General features: G+C 39.7%; 1 protein-coding gene across 11 annotated transcripts in view; it reads right to left on the bottom strand.

Annotated features, from left to right (window-relative positions):
• The window catches only part of sox5 (SRY-box transcription factor 5), a 388,193-nt gene that overhangs the window by 219,762 nt on the left and 153,706 nt on the right, over positions 1-14,725 (bottom strand). For all 11 annotated transcript variants that reach the window (XM_073066077.1, XM_073066075.1, XM_073066073.1 and 8 more), the window contains one exon: positions 12,853-13,063. In XM_073066077.1, coding sequence (XP_072922178.1) covers positions 12,853-13,063 — 211 coding nt within the window. The remainder of the gene's footprint in view (positions 1-12,852; positions 13,064-14,725) is intronic.

Here is a 14,725-nt window from a genome sequence, read left to right as displayed (position 1 = left end):
CACACTAGGACAATATTTTCAACACACAAGTGATTCTGAAAATGCTGGAATTCCAGAGTAGCACACACAAAATGCTGGAGAAAGTCAGCATGTCAGGATATTTTGAACCAAGACCCTTCATCAGAATTTCCCTATCTTGCCTATTTAAGTGTCTACCTAAATGCCTCTTAATTGTACCTGATTCCACCAACTCCGCTGGAAGTACATTCCAGGTATCAACAGCTGTTTGCATGAAACTCTTACCCCTCAAATCTCTTTCTTTCCTACTCCTCATCATAAACCTATGCCCTCTTGTTTTTGATACCCAAGAATATCTGTGAGGGAAAGACAAAGTTGATGTTTCAGGTCAAAGACATTTTGCCTGAACATAAGCTATGTCCTACAGATTGCTAAAATGTCATAAGGCATGAGATAATTATCCAGAGGGCATCCTCCCCCACCACAAGGCCAGTTTTAATGTCCCAGCTCACAGCATCAGGAGCTAATTTCACTCTGGAGACTATGCCAAGTGACCCTGCTCCAGTCCTTTCCTATTGTACCTCTGGCTAGTTAGACAGCAATCAGAACTGAACCACTTTGTCTCCCAGCAGATTGAAGGGAATAAACCACTTGTAGTAATTCTCTCTGCCACTTTAGTTGAGATCAGCTAAGGCAGGGAAGACCAAAGGCCAGCTGCAGAAGCTGAATGGATAATTACATGTCATTCATTTGTTCTTGTGTCTTTTCAAGTTTTGTTCTTTTTTTTAAGCTTTTCTTCTAATCATGGTTTACAGATTCCTCACAAGACTCTCCTGTCTGAAAACTTGGCAGTCTAAAGTATTGGCAGACTATATAACACAACCCACATTTGCTCGGGTGGGCATTGCATTAGGAGAGAGGATTGGAGCTGGATTCTCTGCCAGTGTAGGTGGAAGGATAACAGACACCTGGACACAACACAGGAAAACAGACCGGGGGCTGTCTTCTTGCAAAGGTTCATCAAGAACTGAGCAAGATGCTAGTCATTCTCAGCTGATCCTGACTTCAAAGAAAATTCACTCAAAGCCTACTACCAACAAGATTAATGAGGAATGAATATCCTGGCTCTTTTCCCTTCTATACCCAGCATGTCAAGCAACACCTGTGACTCCAGTTTCAATGTCCCTCCAATTTTCTCACAGACTGATCAAGTTTGCGATGTTTCTGAATGGTATCACTAGTGAATACAACTCTCTCCTTGAAGTCAGAAAATCGTGAGTTCAAATCCTACACCTGGGAACTAAGTAAGCACTCACTGTCAATGCATGAGGCAGCATTTGAAAGAATGCCATGAAGTCAGAAAGTGCATTATAATGGCTTGTTGAGGCAGGAGAGGCAAATATAAAAATCAGAAGAAAATAAAATTAAAGATACAAGAGATTCTGCAGATGCAGGAAGTATTGAGCAACACACACAGAATGCTGGATGAACTCAGCATCGATGGATGGAGATAGTCAACGATTCCAGCCGAGATCCTTCATCAGGGCTATCCAGTCAGTTCTCTATTGACCTGACGAAGCGTCTCAGCTCAAAACGTTGACTGTTCATTTCTCTCCATAGGTGCTGCTTGGCATGCTGAGATACTCCAGCATTCTGTGCACGTTGCTCAAAGTAAAATTAAAGGCACTGGGGTCTGAACAGTCTGGTTTAAATTCCACGGTGTCTAAACCAACTTTTTTTCTTTTTTTTTGTTGTTTTGTTAATTGTCAGACTTACATATGTTAGTGTTTAGTCCTCATTCTAGTTGAAGTAAATTGCGGCCCGAAGCAGCTCAAACAACCATTGTACTCATCAATAACTCTATTCACTAAGTCTCCTGATCCTCGGAGCATCAGGTAAAGGCAACTAAATTACAGAAGCCGGTTTGTATTCAGAAGCTCTGAGCTTGACCCAGCTATGACTAGCATATCAATTGGGCTGCCACTATAAGTGAGTTTGTTTTTCCCCAGACCTCCTAGATTAAGGGTCTTATGCCAATGGAGTGGTTGATTGAGAGGGGGAAGGGTGTTGATTGGAGAACTCAGGCTAAGACACTTTAATACATAAGCGTATGTAGTATAGTATTCCATCCACACTGCTTCTTTCAATGGTTCAGGGTAATTAAAGTGGGGCCCTGTAAATCCATTTAAAGACATAGTCCAGGCTATCATTTTCCATATGAAAAATGAAACCTGTGGTAAGTCTGAGTGTGCCAATTACAATACCACCAACATTTATGATCTGAATTTGATTCAGGTCACCCACGTAAAAACATGCCTGGTCACGAGCTGATATCTTATTTGAGTGATCACATTTAATATGATTGTCCTTTAGTTTGGCTAACTTCATCTTAGTGTTAGTATGTTTCTGTTCACATGATTTTTATACAAGAAGGCAGATAGCCATTATAATCTTAATTGTTCTGTAAGCGTTAAGCTTTTTGCCTGGTTACATCACTACTGAACCATTAGTGTGCTGATCTGAAATTATCAAAGCCAAAGGCCTTTGGTATGGGCTGGAGTCAATGAGTTTAGTCTACTACCTGCTGGGCAGGTAATTTATTGCCCTTACCCTTGATGCTAGCTAGGTCAATCTCTTATCCTTTTACAAACCATCCAATAATCTATCTAATTGACAAACATGTCTACTCACTCAGATTAAAAATACTTTTAAGGTATTGAGACAGTTCATCTGAGATGAAACAAGATGTTGTAAGTTAGTCAGGTGTTTCTTTAAAACTCCTGTGATAACGTTACAACATTTAGCAAAACTGAAAAAACAGAAATGTTGTTACTTTTTTAATCTAGGTAGTTAAGCAGTAGAAGTCCAATATTAATAAGTTAGTTATCCAAAACTATTGGGGGTTGTTGAACCACGGCAGGTAATTGGAGTGAGGAGAGAGACCAACAATTACCTAATTAAATTGGGATCCTACAAATCCATTTAAAGGCATATTGAGGTTATAAAGGGTAGGATAGACTTAATGAGGTGAATGGCCTATTATGTGCTTGGCTTTACAAACAAATTTGACCTCATCACATCCACAAGGTAACTGGAAGAGTGTATGCAGTTTTAATGGGTATAGCTGGTATGTCTAAAAATGGCAGCCAATGTGTGAATAGTAAGACACTACCAAATGCAAGTGATAACTGGTCTGATTGTGGATCAGTACACTGGAAATGTCTAGTCCTCTTGCAGTGAAGCCATGGGATGTTCTATGCTTACTTGAGCAGACAAAAAGAACTTTGTTTTGTATCTCAGCTGAAAGGGTACATCTCCAATGATGTGGTATTTTCTTGATACAAAGCCAGTCTACATTATTAGCTCATGTTGAGGATGGGGCTTTAGACGTACAACCTTCATAATGCAAAGGTAAAAATGTCATCAGCTGAGCCAAGCTGAGAGAAGAGTGGGAAGAGAAACTGAGTACAAATGCATGACCTGCTTGTTACCAATAGTGCACAGTTTGATTTTAGCTTCATTGTTCATGTACACAGTCAGTGCTAAGCAGCATTCCAAATTGAAATGTGTTTGGTTCAGTGATAGTCTTCCATAATTAATACTGTATACTGAATGATATTGTTTTAAAAAGGGAAAATGCAGAATTAAATTGTGTTAAATGAAAGCAAGCTCCATAAGACAATACAGTGCATGCATTAGACAATAAAGTTACAAGATAGAAAAAGAACAATAAGTTAGAAGTATAGCTCCAAAAAAGGAAATGAATGGGGAATAGAACTCAGCATGAAAAAGGAAGCTGCTTTAAAAGACTTCTCTTAAGAGCAGTTACAAGCTAACAATCCAAAGACACACTGTTGTCATTGGCCAAACTAAAACATTTATACATAATGAAAATTTAAAAAATAAGCCCTTTTTTTTCTTTGCCATCTTTTGCACTACTATTATTATAGTGCCTCATGAATTTTCATACTGTAAGCCATTCAGTTTTGAGTGGGCCTTGATCGATAAAGTCTGCCTGGCCATCTTAATTAAACCTTAAGTCTCAGTTCACTTACTACCCAGCACCACTCAAGACCTGTTCTCCTTATTAAGCTCACAAACCCTCCCCTGAGTACTCAAATAAAAAGAGAGTTGGAAGCAACAGCAGCAGTGTCAGAGGTTTGAGTCCCACAGCCTCAGGTGGTAAAGATCTCTTAGAGAAAATTCTCCAAAAATACTCTTGTGTAAAGCGTGTCTGGTATGCTTGCTCTTGCTATTAAAAATAGCAATGAATGCCCACTCAGAGAAATCCCTCACACCACGCCCCTCCTCACCAAAATGGGGTCTCTTTTCATTTCAGTGAATGCTTGATACACAGCTTCTCCACATCAGCATGACAGGAACAAAGCAGAGATGAAGTGGTGGGCTTGTTGATTAAATTCAATATGCATAGTCATGACAAGCCTCTTGTACATGAAATTACTGAGCAGCCAATATTATCACTGATAAACACTTCAAATATTTAGATAGGTTGGCCATTTTGAGTGATCTTTGGTCTGAAGGACAGTGAAGACGGGGTGCTCAAACATCTGGAACACAGGCTCCAATAAGCAGCTGTTCCAAATCCACTCATCTGACCATTAATGCCCAGTGTCATTTCCTATGCCGTTCTAGATTTGAGTCAACAGTGTTGTTCAGTGATTCAGATCCTGAAGGAAAGTTTAAAAATCACAATTTCAAAAAAAAGGACGAGATCAACATGAAAACAGTAGCGATAGGAGCAACAAGTGCCGTTTATAAATGAAGAAAGCCAAAAAACAAATGAAAATAAGTAACTGGTAGACATGAAGAAGATGACATCCCCATATCACAACAAAATATCGTGTTGCTAAAATGGATTCAGGAATAGAAACCTGGCAAAATGAATATAAGCTGAGTAACTGTTGTAATGTAGAGAAGAAATGGTACTCAGGCAGAGTAAATCTTCTGAGAGCATGGACGATGTTGCCAGTCTGAGTTATGGGGCAAGTTTGGCCAGTATAGGACTTCATTCCTTGGAACATAGGAGAATGAAAGACAAAATTATAGAAATATTTAAAATTAGGACAGGCATAGATAAAATAAAAAGGTTGGTAATTTGCATACCAGGATGTTAAGCCGGTAATTTTACAAATGCCCAAACTAAAATTTACAAGTGTGACTGATTCATTTACTTAGATTGGAATTTGCCAGTCCATTGTTAAAGGGAAATGAATCAGGAAAGCACTGACTAATTAGACTAACCATGATTGTCAGAAAACTACCGCATTTTATAACCAAGGACAAACAGTTGATCGTGGAGAATCAAAGTTGATTTGTAAAAGGTAGGTTGTGTTTGATTATTACTTTTTAAAGAAATACCTAGTGGGCAAGGAAATGCCATTTACCTATTTATAGGCCATGGACAATGATCATGGCATAATCATCTAGATTTCATGCCTATTTATAACAAGAGCAATAATAACAGGTGGGTTCTTTATCATAATACTATTCAAATGAACTTTCAGCAGGCATTTGATAAAACTGAAACTTGTAGAATTGAAAATAATTCAAGATGTTTTATATACTACACCAAGGAACTGGAGACTGAGGATAGGGAGAAATGGTCAGGTTTCCTTTATGTTGGTGTTTCATTCAACTTATTTATAATGGGCTTAAATGATTGCATAGAAATCATGTCCAAGTTTGTCAATAATACAAAGGTAGATGGAAATGCATGTAAATCAAATGGAAGCACTAAATTACTACCATCAATAGATTGAATGTTACTGTAAAATTCTGACAAATAGTCTTCAAAGAAAGCAAGTGAGTGGTTGTACAATATAGCACAAGCAATATTACTGAGTAATTTCCAAATGATAAAAAGCTGCAAGGAGTAAAAGTCTAAAGAGACTTTGAGGTTTACTTATGAGTATTATTATAATATCATGGACAAAAGACAGAACGTAACTGAAGGAGTCAATGGATTATATCTAGACTGGAGCACAAAGAAGGAGAAATTATGCTGTAGTCAGATAAAGCTATGCTTACACCACACCTGAGTAAAACACTATAAGGAAGGAAACACTGCCCTCAACGTGAGCGCAGTGTAGATTTACCGGAATGGAACCTGGACTTAAATTAAAAGGGAAGGTTAAAGAAATAATAACTGTACTCTCTGAAAATGGAAGGACGGGAATAATTTGACAGGTTATTATGATTATCAGCTGGCAGAATAAATGGGAACTAGGTGACTTACTACTCAACACTCAGTGCAACTTGCTATTCACTTCTCTGCAAGTGGAGTCATTGGTAAGGTGAAGAAGGCCTTTGGCACGCCAGCCTTCACCAATCAGGACGATCAGTATAGAAGTTGGGAGGTTATTTTGCAGTTAAACTTTCTTCAGCTTTTGTCTTCTTTCTCTCAGAGAGATGCCAATACTCTGGAAAGAGTGCAGGAAGGATTTGCGAGAATGTTGCCAGGATTCAAAGGACTGAGTTCTAGGGAGAATTGGGTGACTAGGACTTTATTTCTTGGAGCATGGGAGACTGAAGGGTGATGTTACAGAGGCACAGAAATCACGTGGGGCATTCATAGGGCAAATGCACAGTTTCTTTCCTCCAGCCCCCCAGCTTAGCGGATCAAGAACTAGAGAGAGCAAAGGTTTAAGGTGACGGGAAAGATTTAATAGGAACTTGAGAGGCAGTTTTATTTTTTTACACAGAGGGTGGTATATATATGGTAATGAGCTGCCAAAATAAGTGATTGAGGTGGGTACATTAACAACATTTAAAAGGTACCTGGACAAATACACAGATAGGAATGGTTATAAGTTTTATTTGTCACATGTACATCAAAAACATGAAGCATATGGGGAAATCCACCATTTGTGTCAACAGCCAACACAATCTAAGAATGTGCTGGGGATAGCTCGCAAGTGTGGTCCTGCCTCTGGTGCTTTTAGAGATTGTGCTAACTGCTATGCTACCGTGCCAATGATATGGGTCAAATGTGGGCCCATGGGACCAGTTTAGATGGGCATCTTGTTTGGCATGACTGAGTTGGACTGGTTATCATGATAGAAAGTAGAGAGTCCAGGGCTGCTGAATGTAGTCCTTATTTGGATCCAGCACCCTTTTACCTAAGGGTAATTAATGATTTGGAGAAAGGGCAGGTACATGGAGAAAAGGTCACGCATAGTTATCTACTGATGAACTTTGCAGACTGTCCATGTTCCAATGTTCCTATCCTACAGAAATCTTTAAAGTATGAAGAATTGAAGCAACAGAGTGGTACTAAATAATATAAAGACAATAGTCCTTACAATATCATTTAACAGGCTGATTCCCCTCTTACAAGATACACGGCATAAAGTTGTCAAGAAAATCATGAATCTACAAATACATTACAATGTCCTGTTTACTTGCATAATTTAAATTCCGGTATCAAGAAATATGAATGAGACTCTTCATGATGTGGAGGTTTGTTCTGGTACACGGTAATCCTATGTTAAAACATCAACAAACCAAACATGCTCTGTTGATACCAAATATATATGGAACTTTAAAGGGTTTCTTGTTGGAGCGAATGAAAAGATGAGACAGACGTTATGCAAGTTTCAAAGATTGATCGTAACAGTACGCAGTCTTGAAGTACAGTATGTCTGTTTTATGACACACATGCGTCATTCTACAGAATCACTTCCTTTTCAGTAATCCAAAAGGAGAGACTTGACATAAATGAAGATGCATCACCCAGAAAACATGAGATTTGGGGTTATCCTTTAAACCCTCACTAATCTCTTTATTTCTCTAATTCTGAATGCTGTCACTCTACTATCGGAGGAGCAGTGGGGGAGGGAAAGGAGCACAAGGTGGCAGGTGACAGGTGAAGCCAGGTGAGGGGGGAAATGTGGGTGTGTGGGGTGAAGTGAGAAGCTGGGAGGTGATAGGTGGGAAAGGTGAAGGGCTGAGGAAGGAGGAATCTGATAGGAGAGGAGAGTGAACCACAAGAGAAAGGGAAGGAGGATGGGCACAAGATGGAGGTGATGGGCAAGTGAGGAGGGGGGAAGGGGAAAAAGGGGAGCAAGAATGGGGAATAGATAAAGAGAGAAGGAGGAGGGACAAAAATTATGGGAAGCTAGAGAGATCAATGCTCATGCCATCAGGTTGGAGGCTACCCAGACAGAATAAGAGGTGATGTATAAATAGAGGTCCCCACTGGTATTCAGTCTGCATGTCATCAGCCTGTTACTTGTAGGTCTTCTGTGTGCTGTTTTGACTATTGAGGAATGGTAGGACTTAACAGAAACACAGGTGGTGCATTCAAAAGGCGTTCAGTGACCTACCTCCATAATATTAACCACTCCTGTGCTAAATTCCCACTTTTGAAGAAATATCTATCATATTAGATCTACTTAAAAATAGCAATATAAGGATATAAGAAATAGAAGCAGAACTCTTTGCCCCTAGTTCCTGCCCCACTACGTAATAAGAACATGGCTGATCTTGTCTCTTAACAACTTTCCTTCACTGACTCAATGCTATTGAGCATAGAACACTATAGCACTGTACAAACCCTTCAGCCCACAATGTTGTGTCGACCTTATAAGATCAATCTAGCCCTTCCTTCCTACATAGCCCTCCATTTTTCTGTTTTTCTCTATTCTTCTATCATCCATGTGCTTGATTCCCTTAATACCTAAATATCTATCAATCAATATACTGGATGACAAGCCTCACCAGCTCCCTTGGACTGAGGTGGAAGCACACTCTGTGGATAAAGGAACTGTTTTTCTCCTCAGTGCTGAATAGCTGTTCTTTTATTTGGAGACCTTCTGGACAGTGGAAACACCATAACCACGTCTATCTAGTCAAGCCCTGCTGGTTGCAATGAGATCATCACTCATTCTTGTACATTTAGTGCAGCAAAAGCCTAGAATGCAAAGGACAAACCCATCATCCCAAGAATCAAGCCTTCAATTAGAGTACCCTACCTCACAACCTTTGTGGCCAATACAATAAATCAGTGAATGGAATAACCAAACCTCTGGGGTGATCCACAGTAAAACAGGACAGGGATGGAAGTGCATTTAGTAGATAGATGTTCCAGTCTGTTATTTCCTTAATATTTCTTGAGCTTGCAAATAGTAAAATCACTGAAAGGCAGCACTGCACACACTCTTCAGAAATACCTGCACAAGTTTTTAAAGTATGCCTTTCCACAGACTATCAAACATAGAATTTATTGTGGCCACATTGGTAACCATAATCCTTTAATAAGGATTTTATTCAAACTCTACTCTTCTTGATAAGCTCCTTTTATTCATTTATTGCTAATTAAGAAGGTTTGGTTGATGTTCTGCAGAATTCCAACTAATGTCCTGCAAACTGAACATTCCACTTTACATAATCACTTCAAAAATAACAACGAAATGTTTGCACATGCCTTAAAGATAATGGGAGCATCACACCCTTTAAAACTTCAGGGAAACTCCCCTCAGTTTGAAATGATAGAACATTTTCAATTCTTCCTATGCATTGCAAGTTTCCGGTAGTACAAGCATAGACTTGACACATCAAGAGAACTGGACTTCATGGCAATCCAGTGGGGAGTCTGGTGACGCTATTAGGAGGCACGAGATTTAAGGGCACACAGCGTCTACCCAGTTTCTTCAAGTCTGTGCATTAGCTTTCAACTTATTAATTCTTCTCAAAACGCATATGAAGGAAAAGAGCCAAAATGTACCACTTCACTGTGATTTAACTATGCCTTAATTAAATTTTCATCACAACCTGCCATTCTATTTAATAGCCTTACAGGAAATAAAAGAACAATGACTGTGGGGTATAAAAGATTTTCTGCTATGTACATCTCAGTAAGCTTTGCTCGCTCTCATTTAAGAAGCTTGGTGCTTTTTGTTTGTCCATTTAACAGCACCAATAATGTGTGGGCCTCTGTATCAATGTTAATATATATCTCCAGCCTTCACTAATGCAGTCTCAAGAGCTTGCCCGCTCCACACTACAGATACAATATTGTTCAGTGTTTGCATGTTCTTCTCAATGTGGAGTGACATGCTGAAAACATTAACAGTTATTTGTGTAATCATTTGTGGCAAACTTGCACAAAACAGAAATACACTGTGAAGGGCATTTAACTGAGGAGTGAGAGAGAAACAAAAAAAAGAGCAGGATAAAATCTCCAACCCTGTAATAACACAACAGAATGTGTAACAAATATGCAAAATACAAGGCCTGGAAAACATGAGATACAATGAAGCTAAGTAGTGATTTTATCAGTATTATGAGGTGGTAATTTCATCACAGAGTTGCTCAATCCATTAGTGAGACTCAAACCAACTGCTTCACTCAAAGCTGCTGAAAATATAAACTGCATTGATTGAAGCTCTTTTAAAGCACCACAGGGCCTTTTAAAATATTCCGTAAAGACCCATGCTAAGCTTCCTGGCACCTCCCCACCCTCCATTGCTTGCTTTAGTGTATCCCCCAACCCTTTGCTCCACCACTGGTGGCTAGGCCTATCTAAACACAGGAAACACTAGATAATCACAGCAGGTCAGACCATAAGACATAGAAGCAGAATTAGGCCATTCGGTCCATCAGGTCTGCCCCACCATTCCATCATGACTGATTTAATTTCCCTCTCAAACCCATTCTCCTGCCTTCTTCTCGTAACCTTTGATACCCTTACTAATCAATAACCTATCAACCTCCGCTTTAAATATACCTAATGACTTGGCCACATCTGTGGGAACTGAACCAGAGCGAATGTTCCTGGTTGAAGGCCCTTTGTCTGAACCAGATGAGTATTTCTAGCATTTTCTTTTTTTTATTTTAAATTTCCACCAGCTGTAGCTTTTTTAAAATTTACATCCACTTCAAAATGTGTAGATCAGTCCTCCTAAAAACTTTATCCCTTTTGCTCTTCTCCTTCAAAATCTTCCTTAAATCAACCTTCGCAACTAGGCTCCACGATCAAGACCATCACCTCAACTAGTTTGTCCTAACATCTACTTTAGGTTGTTACTAACTTTTGTCTGATTATGTGCTTTTGAAGTAACAGGAGACATTAATATGGGCCAAGTACATTTATTAGAACATAGACAGTACAGGCATTGTGGCCCACCTTGTTTTTGCCAACCACAAGTCCAATTTAAACAGCACATCTGGCTGCACATAGTCTATATCCCTCACTCCCTGCCTATTCATGTGTCTAGCTAAATGCCTCTTAACTGTTGTATCTGCGGCTAGCACCTCTCCTGACAGCGCAATCCCAGCAGCTGTGTAAAATAAGCTTGCCTTGTAAATCTCTTTTAATCTTTCCTCTCACTCACCTTAAAGATTTGGCTTCTAATATTTGATATTACCATCCTAGGAAAAGGACTATCTTCCCTATCTTCCATTAGGTATAGCTGATTTCTTGATCTTTGGATATTCCAAAACTGTTTGAGAACCAGTTCAATACTTTGTAGAAAAACGTTTTCCAATATTCTTTTCTCTCCCTCAAACTTTGGTGAACCTGCCGAAAGTGCTGACCACAGTGAGGAAAGGGGGAGAGTCAACAGTGCGAGTCAAAAGGGAGAAGAGTCTCCGGTCATGAGATGAGAGTGGAGCTGCATGGACTGCTCTTGTTACAACAGACATTAGGAGATTGAACTGAGATGCTCCAAACCAAAAGAAGCTTGGACAAAGTAGATAACGAGAATTTGTTTCCAATGAAAGGTCAGAGTACAGATCTAATATACATGAGCAAATGAACCAAAAGGAGGAGAAATTTTGTTGGGAGGGAGTTCCTCTGGGATTATAATGACCAAAGAGGCAAAGGACTCCAATTCAATTATAACTCTCAGAAGGAATTCCACCATCACAGGGAAAACATCACGCTCTGAATAACTCATTGTGCTATCAACTCTCTCAAGACAGGAGGGATAGAAAATGGTAAACTTGTCTTGGATTTGAATAAAGGAACCATAAGTTCTTCGAAACAGGAATCACCAGTATACGGAGTTTTAAAATAAGTTGAATGATGGCATTTTGTTGCTGTTTGATAGTCTCTTTAAAAACAGACATTTTGTTATATCAGGAAGAACTACAACCCACCATCTTGCCACCAACAACTTCCCCTTACCTCATCGACCCGCACACAAAGATAATTGGGCAAATCGATCTACAATACAACATGGGTCATTTTAGCCTAACCTGCCAATCAGAGACTGCCTGGGTCAGGTCAAAGGTCGGTTTCACACACGCTCAATTTTACTTCCCATTGATTGGGTTCGGCCAGGGTTTGACCTGATCCCATCAGTTTCTTGCCAAACAGGTTAGGTTAAAATGACCCTCCAAGGTAATAAATAAAGCAGGTCGGAGTGGGGACTATTAACCAGTTCAAATAGCCAGTTTTGAACCAATAATTACTTAACACAGTCCAGTTTCCATCGGTGCACTAAGAGCAATGAAAACAATGAGCCCTTCACCCCAATCCGTCAAAGGCAGATCATATAACCTACAACACATTTATCCTTTGCAACACACTTACTCATTGCAAACCTAAATGCAACTAAAGTAAGAGAACACTCTGTGAAGAAATCTGGGTATTAACACCTCCTTACACAGTACACTGTATCAAATACAGCTTCTGTTTGTCCGCTGAGCACAGTTTATTTGAACAGTTTTCAACTAGAGGCTAAAAGCACAAAGGTGATTCCAATTATTACTCTACCTGGTGAAGGATAGAAACCAGTGACGACCTACAATTACCACAGAACGCTCCTCAGTTTAGGTAAAGTTTTTAGGTAAACTTGCAAAGAAGCTGAAATTTATTAATAAACTGTTTTCCTCCCAACAGCCCAATGAAAGAAAAACCCTTCTCCCTACCTTCGGGTTCACTTTTGATCAGTTCCTCCATTTTCTTTTGCTTCAGTGTGTCCACCACATCAGCCAGGCTACCCTTGCGCCTCTCTGGGGTACCCAGTGCCGTCCCGGGTCCTGACTCACTGCTCAGTCGAGCCCCTTCTTCAGTCTTCAGAGGTGAGGTAGATGAGTTGTGTGTAGAGAACAGAGAGGCTGCTTTATTCTCATCGTGATCCTGATTAGGGCAGTGGGTTGGGGGTGTGCGGGGAAGGGAAAACAGAAATATTTTGGTTATTTTGGGAAACAAGTTTGAGTCAGTTGATAAATTGCCGGAGCTCAGGGTTAGTTTCGCTGGACCTAATTATAAAAACAGTGCTGGTACTTACAGAACAAGTCAATAATCCGCCTTTGTTAATCATTACTAATCCTGACCTAATCTATTGTCATTATCATTTCTTTGGCATTAGAAGGTGAATTGCTTTGAGGGCTCACCAATTCCCAGTAAATAAATTTGAGAGAAATAAAATAAAAAAAATTTCCAAAGTATCACAGTAAAAATTAAGGCAAAATCTTGCTTGATTGAGTGCAGCAACAAAAACATCAGCGATTCCAATACCAGCCAGCATTAACCAGTAGGTGTTACTGGGAGTCTTTCTGTCAGTTAAACCTTGATACTGCCACAGCTACACCACAGCCTCTGTTGTCAATTGTAGAGTTTACCAAGAACAGGTTCGGCACAGCTTTGTGGGCCAAAGGGCTTGTATTGTGCTGTAGGTTTTCTATGTTTCTATAGTTCTATTTCTTTAGTATTCACCTAGTACAAACCCAATGCTACAGATATTGTTTATTTCCATTTAAATCCCACATCCCAATTCACACTTTATCAGTGTCCCTTTATGATTACAAGATCAAAAGTGGTATTAATATTGGTTTACTAATATCACTTGTATATTAGGTAGTGTGAAAAGCTTTTGTTTTACATGCCATCCACACAGATCATACCATACACAAGTACCATAAATACATGACACAGGAGCAGAATTAAGCCATTCAGCCCATCGAGTCTGCTCTGTCATTCTATCATAGCTGATTTATTATCCCCCTCAACCCCATTCTGCTTTCTCCTCGTAATCTTTGACACTCTTGCTAATCAAGAATCTATCAACCTCTTCTTTAGATAGAGCCAATGACTTAGCCTCCACAGCAGTGCTTGGTAAAGTGTTGCACTGAGATAGTATAAAGGAAAGCAGAATACAGTATTGCAGTTACGGAGAAGGTGCAGAGCAAGCAGACAAATCAAGTAAGGGCTGAGAATAGACAAGATAGACTGAGAATTCAAGAGTTCACCTCTTAGTGTATTGGAATCTGATAACTGTAGGATCTCAGCTGTCCTGCAATCTGGTGGTACACATCCTCCAACTATTGTATCTTCTAGCAACAGGCGAAGGGAGAAGAGAGAATGACCAGACTGAAAGGAGGCCTTGATTATACTGGCTGCTTTCCCGAGACAGCAGGAAGTGCAAACAGAGTCAATAAAGGGGAAGCTGTTTTGTGTCATATCTCTACAGCTCCTCATTCAACAACCCAGCAAAAACTAGAAATGGGAAATCAGCGAATTAGGGAAAGAATGCTGCTCTTGCCAGCCATTCACTGATCCGAGGGGAACGTAAGAATAATATGAGTTATTTTATAGATTTAAGAAAAATGGAGGGTTATGGGCTCTGTAGGAGGAATTGACAGTGGAGTAGATTTATATTAGAACATAGAACACTACAGCACAGTACAGACCCTTCGGTCCATGATGTTGTGCCGACCTTTGAGCCTACTCTGCAATTGATCCAATGCTTCTCTCCTGCATAGCCCTTCTTTTCTCTTCCATCCATTTGCCTATCTAAGA

The sequence above is a fragment of the Hemitrygon akajei genome, chromosome 14 (genome assembly GCF_048418815.1).
Source record: "Hemitrygon akajei chromosome 14, sHemAka1.3, whole genome shotgun sequence".
NCBI lineage: Eukaryota > Metazoa > Chordata > Chondrichthyes > Myliobatiformes > Dasyatidae > Hemitrygon > Hemitrygon akajei.
Note: the sequence above shows the minus strand (reverse complement) of the source record. Positions and strands in the feature narration are given on the sequence as shown.